Here is a 10,492-nt window from a genome sequence, read left to right as displayed (position 1 = left end):
TCCCTCTCCCACTCCCCCTGCTTGTGTTCCCTCTCTCGCTGTGCCTGTCTCTGTCAAATAAATAAATAAAATCTTTAAAAAAAAAAATGAAAGGGGGGGCGCCTGGGTGGCTCAGTCGTTAAGCGCCTGCCTTCAGCTCGGGTCATGATCCCGGGGTCCTGGGATCGAGCCCCGCATCGGGCTCCCTGCTCTGCGGGAAGCCTGCTTCTCCCTCTCCCACTCCCCCTGCTTGTGTTCCCTCTCTGGCTGTCTTTCTCTCTGACAAATAAATAAAACCTTTAAAAAAAAAAAAAAGAAAAAAAGAAAGGACGGTACAGGCTAACTGCGTCAAGGCTTAATTGGTCACATTCTCTCCTTAGTGCTACCTTTGGCATTTGGTACCTGAACGACTTCTTGAAGCCACGAGATGTGTGCGCTCACTGCCCACACCTCATACGCGGTTCCCAGCATTACTTACGCTCCGGGAAGCCAGGATCTGCCTCAGCAGCCTATGGAAGTACTGCTGCTGGGAGGTGAGGTAGCGCTTGTACTGGGACTTGAAGCACAGCTGCCGGTACTTGACCACCTCCGGGTTAAAGTGTCCGTCTGAAAAGAACAGAGGCACAACTGTGTTTATTTATATTTAATACGTGCTTAAAACGTAAACTCTGGGTTACACTGGAAGACGGTACAGGAGAGAAAAATGACAATCTTTGTGTATGTGGAGCCTACAGTCCAATGGGAGGCAGAAAATAAACAGGTAAACAGAAACTGTTTTTGAGTACTACAGGAAATTCATTTGAAGCAACTGTAGAGAGTAAGGAGGGATATATTTAGGAAAAGGACCTCTAAAGAACAAAACGTAAAATGAAGCCTGATTAAGCAATTATGGCAAAATGTTAACTGATAAACATTGGTAATAAAAGTCATACAGACGTCTGTTATACTAGTTACCAACTCTTCTGTATGTTTAAAAATCTTCAAAACAAAAAATTGGGAGGAAAACCAATGAGAATTTAAAAACAAGAAGTAAAAATGGGGAAAAGGCAGAAGGAATGGCATGTGCTAAGTCAGGATCCGAAGCAAGCAAGAACTTTGCACGTTCCAAACCTTGAGGAAATGTCTGTATGACTAACGCAGAGTGGGCGGCAGCTGAGGGAGCGTGTGACACCCTGGGAAGGCAGACAGAGATCCAACCACACAGAAACCTGTAGGTCACGGGGGGAGCTGGATTTTATCCTAAGTGCAACGGAAATAATTTGAAGGGTTTAAAGCAGGAGAATGACACGGCGGGGAGCAAGAGAGGAAGAAGGAAAACTCCTGCAGGGGGTCCAGATCAGAGAGGATGGCACCTTCCCTCCACACTCAGAATAAAAGCCAAGGTCCGAAAGATGGCCTGGAAGGCTCTTCATGATCTGTCCTGGGCTTGCTCTGGCCTCATCTTCCACCAGTCTCCTATTTGCTCCTTCTACCCCAGCCCCACTGGCCTCCATGCTGTTTCCTCAATAGGCCATGTACCCTACTCTCTCAAGGCCTTTGTACTTAAAGTTCCCTCTACCTGCAAGGCTTCCTACTAACACCCAGTATTTTCACAGCTTGCTCCTCTTACCCTCATTAAGTCCCTGTCCTGATATTAATCTCATCAGAGAAGCCTTGGCCAACTACCACGTCTAAAACAGCTCTTTCCTATCATTCTAGTCCCATTACCCTCCTTATTTTTGGAAGTACTTAATGCCCATAAGTATTTCATTGTTCATGTTTTTCCCTATGAGAATATAAGATTATTACCATATTTCCAGAACCTCGAAGAATGTCTGGCACATATTAGCTGACCAGTAAGTAAAATAGTGGTTATATGAACAGAAGTAGAGAGACCTGAGGATATATTCCTGGGGGAGAAGGATTAAACCAGCTGATAGTTTCAGATGCTGGGGTAGGATGGGGGCCATGGGGAGGTCAACTGAGCATGGTACCCTGATCACTGGACATGAGCAACTGATATCATCACCTGAGATAAAAAGGTCAAGGAGAGGTCCGTTTTGGACATATTAGATTTGAGCAGATAGACCATGGTGAAAACTGAGAGGGAAAGACTGAAAAGCTAATCTCAGAAAGCTAAAATGAGAAGTCAAAGTACACAGCATTTCTCTTTTTGTTCCCCCAACCATCCTAATACCATCCAAGGTAACTAATAACAGCAAATGCTTATTTAGAACAGCACCTGACAACTGCCACTATATATATAAGGACCCTGCGTATATTAACTCATTTCATCTTCATAACCCTATAAAAGGCACTACTAAATCCCCATTTTACAGATACAGAAAATGAGGCATAGAAAAGTTAAATAACATGTCCAAGGTCACACAATTAATAAAAGGGGAAAGCAGGTTTGAACCCAGGTAGCCCAGCTCCAGAGTCCAAGGTCTTACCCACCATGCTATGCTGCCTGCTGCAGGGAAATAGGATGTGACCTTCAAGAAACAAGCCCAGAGTTGAATACTCCTGATGCTGTTTGATATGTAAAAATTGGACTAGCATCTTTTTTGCTTCTGCACTTCTTTGAAATTACGTTCCTTCAGTCTTTAGTTTCCCCCACTTTTTGAAAGCCATTAAATGCCACCCCTCTGTTAAAACAGTATTTTGTATGTATGTATTAAAGAAAATATTATTGAAATAATTATAATAAATCAAAATCTTATTAAAATTAACTGTCTTTATCATTCTTACCACAGCTACTGGAAAATTTTAACTTGAACACATGGTTCATGTAATTAATATTTCTTTTTTTTTTTAAAGATTTATTTATTTGAGAGAAGGAGAGCAGGGCTGGGGGCGGGGTGGGGAGGGAAGGGCAGAGGGAGAGGGAGAGAAGCAGACTACCCGCTGAGCAGGGAGCCAATACAGGGCTCAATCTGACAACCCTGAGATCACAACCTGAGCCGAAATCAGGAGTCAGATGCTTAACCAACTAAGCCACCAGGCACCCCGGCTCATTTAACGTTTCTATTCGCTAGCGGTGAGCTAGTTAACAGTGAGGAAAGGAGAGGGTAGTACCAGATGAAGTTGGATAAGTGGACAGGAGCCAGGTCACACACATAGAGCCTTGTAGGCACTGAATTTTATTTCAAGTGAAGGCAACTGCTAAATATTCTGAGAAGTGAAGTTTTAAGAAGCTCACTCTGCAGCTGTGTGGAGGTGGTTGCTAAAACAGCTGGGCAAGAGTCAGCAGTGACGAGATAGTGAGTGAAAGCAGGCAAGGTATAGAGCTAAGAACAGTGCCTCAGGGGCGCCTGGGGGGCTCAGTCATTAAAAGTCTGCCTTCGGCTCAAGTCATGGTCCCAGGGTCCTGGGGTCAAGCCCCACATCGGGCTCCCTGCTCGGCGGGAAGCCTGCTTCTCCCTCTCCCACTCCCCCTGCTTGTGTTCCCTCTCTCGCTGTGTCTCTCTCTGTCAAATAAATAAAATCTTAAAAAAAAAAAAAGAACAGGGCCTCAACAGCAGTAACACAGACAGGAACAGTGAGTGGAAGAGCGGTTAGCAAAGAAAGTGGGGTGTGGGGGGTAGGGTGTCAAAGACACAGGAGGAGATCCAGGCCAGAGAAGAGTCACTGATGCAAAGTGGAGGAAAGTCTCAAGATGAAGAAAGTGGTCACGACAGTAGATGCTGGGCCCTACAGGGGCACCTGGCTGACTCAGTCAGAAGAGCATGCGACTCTTGGTCTCGGGGTCATGAGTTCAAGCCCCATGTTGGGTGTAGAGCTTGCTAAAAATAAAAAAAAATAAAAAAAAAAAAGACTGTAGATGCTGTGCACGGACCAAATAGAGAACTAAAAAGCATCTGCTGGGGTGCCTGGGTGGCTCAGTCGGTTAAGCATCCAACTCTGGATTTCAGCTCAAATCATGATCTCAAGGTTGTGGGTTCAAGCCTTGTGACGGTTCTGCACTCAGCAGGGAGTCTGTTTGAGATTCTCCCTCTCCCGCTGCCCCTCCCCCCTGCATGTGCTCTCACTCTCTCTCAAATAAATAAATCTTTTAAAAAAATAAAAATAAATAAAAAGCATCTGCTGGTTTGGAAATTACATGCTCACTAAAGAGACATGGAGCAGAAAAAATGCTCACTGGAACAACTGGTGAGATGTGAATATGGACTATATATTAGATAACATCACGCCTGTGTTACATTTTACACTTATATACAGAATTTAAGTACAGAAAAATTCTGTATTTACAGTATCTCTGAATATGATCATTTGTGGTTATGTAAGAGAATTTTTTTTTTAAGATTTTATTTATTTGAGAGAGAGAGAGCACACAGAGGGAGAGGGAGCAGCAGGCTCTCTGCTGAGCAGGGAGCCCGATATGGGGCTCAATCCCAGGACCCAGGATCATGACCTGAGCCGAAGGCAGATGCTTAAGCAACTGAGCCACCCAGGCACCCCGAGAGAACGTTCTTATTCTTCAGAGACGAATGCTGAAAAATGTAGGGGTACAATGTCTGCAATACTCTCAAATGGTTCAGCAAAAAAAAAAAAAAATGACAATAATACAGTAACGAGAGTGAATGTGGCAAAATGTTAATAGTTGGTGAACCTGATGAAAAGTATAGCTGACTCTTGAACACCAGTTTAAACTGTGTGGGTCAAGTTATATGTGGATTTTTTTTACAGTACATACTGTAAATGTATTTTCTTTGTGATTCTATTAGCATTTTCTTTTCTCTAGCTGACTTCATTGTAAAAAATACAATACATAAAATATGTGTTAATTGACTGTTACAGGTAAGACTTCCAGTCAATACTAGGCTAACAGTTAAATTTGGGGAAAGTCAAAAGTTACACATGGATCTGTAACTGAATGGGAAGCAGGCGCCCCTCAGCCCTGCAGTGTTCAAGGGTCAACTGTATACAGGTGTCCATTATAAAATCTTGTGACCTTTCTGCAGCTTTGAACTTTAAAAGTAAAAAAGTTGAAGGAAAAGACAGGTCACAGTGGCATTAATAAAAGCACTCTCTGTGAGGTAATAACGGAAGAGCCCCAAGAAACGGGCAGAATGACTGAAAAGGGCAGCTATGGATGTCTTTCAACAAGTTTGGAGATAAAAAGGCAAATGATAGAGGACAACGGAGGGGACAGACAGTGAAGGACTTTTTTTAGTGTGAGACCCCTGAACGCATCCATAGGCTGAAGAAGAGCAAGTGGAGTGAACAGCAAAACAGAGTGAATACACAGGATAGAAGGGATGGTTAACTGAGGAAAAGAGGTCCCAGAGGAGGGAAAAGATGAAAGGATCAAGAGCAGAGGTTAATCTTAAACAGAAGACAAAACTCCTTCTTCCTCTGAGACAAGTAAAGTAGTTCAGAATGGAAATGAATACGGGGAGCTGGGGTGTAGGTTGGAAGTAGAAAATGGGGGGTTTATGACAGAAGATCCTTTATGAAGCAGGAAGCAAGAGTTTGCTAAGCATGTGGAACTTAAGGGAAAGGTGAACATTTAAAACAGAAACAGGAAAGCTAACCAAAGATGAAAGAATACGGGAATGCAATGACAGCTCAGAAGATGAATAAGCATGGTATTGCACCTGTCTGCACCAACACTGGAACTAAAATATGACCGCGGTCAGAGTGAAACGTGCAGGAATTCCTTGTTTGCATCCTCACCACACCCTAACACTGCTGTGGGGGAAAACATGCCAGCACAGCGGACAGTGCAAACATCACACAAGGTCCCTGCCATAACCCCTCTAAAAGCAGGCAGGCTCTATCGGAAGAGATGGTTTACTCCTACCTGAGGCCCCTGGCTGCAGGGAAATAAACTTTGCCCCACTACCCAGGGGAATTCCTCTTTAAACCAGTAACTCACCAAAGGAAGGAACGCGAGTCTGAAATGAGCTGAGATAATAAAAGTTTTGCAATGATAAGCCTGTCCCGTCCAGGCTTTTGTAGCTATCCTGTTGTCCAATTTAACAAAACTCAAGGAGATTCACTGTACTTTCAGGGCCTCCTGCCAAAGCAAAGTCACCCCAGAAAGAGGAGAAGAGGCCTCTCTGCTGCTCTCCATGGAACAGAGAGGAAACTGTGGCTTAATAGTGGCCCCAAACCATTTTGCAATCCCCAATGTAATAAATGACTCAGGGCAAGGATCATTAATGGACGTTAAACCACTGAGTAAAACAAAGGCTTTTGGGAAAAAGACTATCACCTGGTCCCAAAGTATCATCCTACATTTTCCTTCTGAATTATGAAGAAAAAAGGTACTGTTACAATCAGTATGTCTGGCAGACACGTCCACTTAACCAAGTACTCAAACACATCATTACCAACATCAGAAAAACTGACATCATGTGCCTCCTGAGGTGATGGTGAGAAAGAAGTAACATTTCCCATCTAGTATTATCGGTAAAATGTTTAACCCAAATCCAATCATGAGGAAACAAGACAATTCCCCAGGGCGCCTGGGTGGCTCAGATGGTTAAGCGTCTGCCTTCAGCTCAGGTCATGATCCCATGGTCCTGGGATCGGGTCCCGCATCCGGCTCCCCGCTCAGCGGGGAGCCTACTTCTCCCTCTGCCTCTCTCTGTCTCTTATGAATAAATAAAATCTCTTAAAAAAAAAAGACAATTCCCCATAAAGCAGGACCTTTTAGAAGTCAAGTGTCCTGAGCTCTTCAAAAATGTCAGTGTGTTTTGTATGGAATCACAGAAGACCCCAAATAGCCAAGGCAATCTTGAGAAAGAAAAACAAAGCTGGAGAGATCATGTTCCTTTATTTCAAACTACACTACAAAGCTACAGTAATCAGAACATAATGGTACTGGCACAAAGAGACACACAGATCAATGCAACAGAATAGAGTCCAGAAATAAACCTACTCTTATATAATCAATTAATTTACAACAAAGACAAAAATATACAATAGGGGAAAGAGTCTCTTCAATAAATGGTGCTAGGAAAACTGGATAGCTAAATGCCAAAGAATAAAACTGGACTGCTTTCTTACACCATACACAAAAATAAACTCAAAATGGATTAAAAACTTAAATGGAAGGGGTGCGTGGTGGCTCAGTTGGCTAAGCATCTGCCTTTGGCTCAGGTCATGATCTCAGAGTCCTGGGATGGAGCCCCACGTTGGGCTCCCCACTCAGCGTCTGCTTCTCCCCCTCCTTCTGCCTCTCCCCCCTGCTCATGCTCTCTCTAATAAATAATAAAATCTTTAAAAAAAAAAAAACTTAATGTAAGGCCGAAAATCCTAAAACTCCTAGGAAAAAACACAGTAAACTCTTGGGACATCAGTCTTAGCAATATTTTTTGGATCTCTCCTCAAGCAAGGGCAACAAAAGAAAAAACAAAACAAAACAAAAAAACAAATGGAACTACATCAAACTAAAAAACAAAGAAAACCATCAACAAAATAAAAAAGCAACCTGCTGAATGGGAGAACATATCTGCAAATGACATAACCAATAAGGTGTTAATATCTAAATATAAGTAACTCCAACTCAACACCAAAAAGACAAATAATCCAATTAAAAATGAGCAGAGGATGTGAATAAACATTTCTCCAAACAAGACACACAGATGGCCAACAGACACATGAAAAGATGCTCAACATCACTAATCACCAGGGTACTGCAAATCAAAACCACAAGATATCACCTTAAACCTGTGAGAATGGTTATTATCAAAAAGACAAGAAATAACAAGTGTTGAGGAGGATGTGGAGAAAATGGAACCCTCACGCACTATTTTTGGGAATGAAAAATGGTGCCTCTATGGAAAATAGTATGGAGTTCCTTAAAAAATTAAAAACAGAACTACCATTCAGCAATTCCACTTCTGGGTATTTATCTAAAGAAACTGAAAACACTAATTCAAAAAGTGTACATGCATCCCTATGTTCACTGCAGTACTATGTACATGAGTCAAGCCACGGAAGCAACTTAAACATCCATCGACAGATGAAGAGATGAAGATGAATATATGGATAATGAGTTTATATATATATAATGGAATACTACTCAGCCTAAAAAAAGAATGAAATCTTGCTATTTGAGACAACATGGATGGACCCAGAGGATATTATCCTTACTGAAATAAGTCAGAGAAAGACAGATATCATGATTTTACTTACATGTAAAATCTGAAAACCAAAACATATGAACAACCAAAAAAAGAGAAACAGACTCAACAGACACAGAGAACAATGTGATGACTGCCTTGTGGGCGTGGGGAGATTGGGATAAGCAGAATAGGAGAAGGGGATTAAAAGCTACTAACTTCCAGTTATAAATAAGACAAAAGGATACAATGTACAGCATAGGGAATGTAGCTAGTAATATGTAACAACTTGTATGGTGACAGATGGTAGCTAGATATATCACAGGGATTGCTTCAGAATATACACAGAGAATCAGGATGTACACCTGAAAATAATATAATATTGCATGTCAATCACACTTAAAGAAAGAAGTCATTGTTTTTGAAAGACAAAGAAAAAAAGGCAGAGGGCCCTAGGTTCAGGGAGCCAAGAGACTGAAATCCAACACAATGCATGAACTTGAATAGATCATGAATTTAAAAGGAAAAAATAAAAAATAAAAGGCCACCATTAAGGATATTTTGGGAACAACCGACAACATCTGAATATGAGATATTCTATGATATTTGCACAGTATAAAATTTCTTGGGTGTGATAATAGGACTGTGATTACATGGTAGAATGTCCTTGTTAAGAGATACATACATGCTGAAGTGCTTGACAGTAGAGTATCATGTTTTCTGCAGAAAAAAAAGTGTATGTATGTGTGACACACAAATACACATATACACATACGTACGTGTGATAAAGCAAATGATAAACTGTTTCAAAATTTTTTTAAAGACTAATCATAAAGGGACCTATAAGGCACTAGTAATGTTTTACTTCTTGATCTGGGTGGTGGTTACACAGTTAAGTTCATATTACAATAAATCATTTATGATTGATGTATTTTCCTATGTAAGTTAAAAATTCTTATTAAAAAAAAAAAGAACAGCCTAGGCAAAGTGTTGCACACAATTAGTCTGAGTCAGTTATCAGTACATAAAAATAAATACAATAAATGAATAAAGGAGTATTTACATAAGTGAACATGTTCCTTCTTTTCCACTCCTCTCAAAAAAGAATGCCAAGCTACGTACCTCGGAAAAGCTTCTGGGCAATGTGCAGAGGGTTCCCAAAGCGGAAGTTCTCCCCACTGAACAGGGCCAAAATGAGCTGATTTTGCTGCTCAAAACTGTCTTCAGGGAAGTGAGGCAGAAACTGCTGGAGGTGTTCACGTTGAGAGTCACTCAATACTTCTTGCCATGTTGAGAGGCTGACTACATCAAAGAATATCTCAGGCTAGGACAATTAGGAAAAGCAGGAGAAAAGTAAACAAGAGAAAAACAAGCTTTTAAGTTTTTCTGTGGTAAAATATACATAAAATTTACCATTTTATCCATTTTTAAGTGTACATTTTTAAGTGCACAGTGATATTAAGTACATTCACACTGTTGTGCAACCATCACTACATCCAAGTTTTTAAGTTTGTTTAAACCAAAATGTCACTGGGACTCCTGGGTGGCTCAGTCAGTTAAACGCCTGCCTTCAGCTCAGGGTATGATCCCAGGGGCCTGGGATCAAGTCCTGCATCAGGCTCCCTGCTCAGTGGGAAGTCTGCTTCTCCCTCTGCCTGCCGCTCCCCCTGCTTTTGTGTGCACGCTCTCTCTCACTCTCGCTCTAACAGATAAATAAATAAAATCTTAAAAAAAAAAGTCACTGATCTTTATTCAGTTCTCAAATCTTAGAGATTAATGACTACATATAAACCATTATCTCATGTCCAACAGTAAATAATAATCCAAAGGAAAAACGATCTCAGTAGAGAGAATCTCATTCAGAAACCATTTCTACCAACAAGGGGTATGATGGAAAACTGAATGCAGCTTAAGATGAGGGGCAGGAAAAAGTTAACATTGGGAGGAGAGAGCATGAGGAGTTGAGGCACCTGTGAAGAGCGACAAGCAGCAGGATGGAGTTCAATCTCAGTTCAATTATATGCTGTATATCTCCTCTGTGCTGAGTACTAAGCTAGACTGGTATACACAGTCCGAGGGGGAAACAAGCAATTACAATGTAGCTTAAGAAGTGCTGATGTGCACAGAAGCACATAGGAGAAGCACATGCCCCAGAAGCAAGGCGTCAGAGAACACCTACAGAGGAAGTGACATTTAAGATAGTTAAGGGGGGAAAAAAAAAGTTGAAGCAGGAGAGTTAAAAATCCACAGAGCAGGGGCGCCTGGGTGGCTCAGTCGTTAAGCGTCTGCCTTCGGCTCAGGTCATGATCCCAGGGTCCTGGGTTCGAGCCCCACATCGGGCTCCCTGCTCAGCAGGAAGCCTGCTTCTCCCTCTCCCACTCCCCCTGCTTGTGTTCCCTCTCTGTGTCTCTCTCTGTGAAATAAATAAAATTAAAAAAAAAAAAAAAAAAATCCACAGA

At 41.7% G+C, this 10,492-nt stretch overlaps 1 protein-coding gene across 1 annotated transcript in view; it reads right to left on the bottom strand.

Annotated features, from left to right (window-relative positions):
- The window catches only part of NFRKB (nuclear factor related to kappaB binding protein), a 35,728-nt gene that overhangs the window by 20,666 nt on the left and 4,570 nt on the right, over positions 1 to 10,492 (bottom strand). Inside the window, exons 3-5 of the mRNA XM_081797346.1 lie at positions 9,156 to 9,357; positions 437 to 585; positions 382 to 392 (exon numbers count right to left, since the gene is read on the bottom strand). Of these exons, the coding sequence (XP_081653472.1) occupies positions 382 to 392; positions 437 to 585; positions 9,156 to 9,357 (362 nt within the window). The remainder of the gene's footprint in view (positions 1 to 381; positions 393 to 436; positions 586 to 9,155; positions 9,358 to 10,492) is intronic.

The sequence above is a fragment of the Leptonychotes weddellii genome, chromosome 11 (assembly GCF_054177405.1).
Source record: "Leptonychotes weddellii isolate Sample4059 chromosome 11, ASM5417740v2, whole genome shotgun sequence".
In the NCBI taxonomy this organism is placed as follows: Eukaryota; Metazoa; Chordata; class Mammalia; order Carnivora; family Phocidae; genus Leptonychotes; species Leptonychotes weddellii.
The sequence above is the reverse complement of the archived record's forward strand: the minus strand, read 5'-3'. Positions and strand labels throughout refer to the sequence as shown.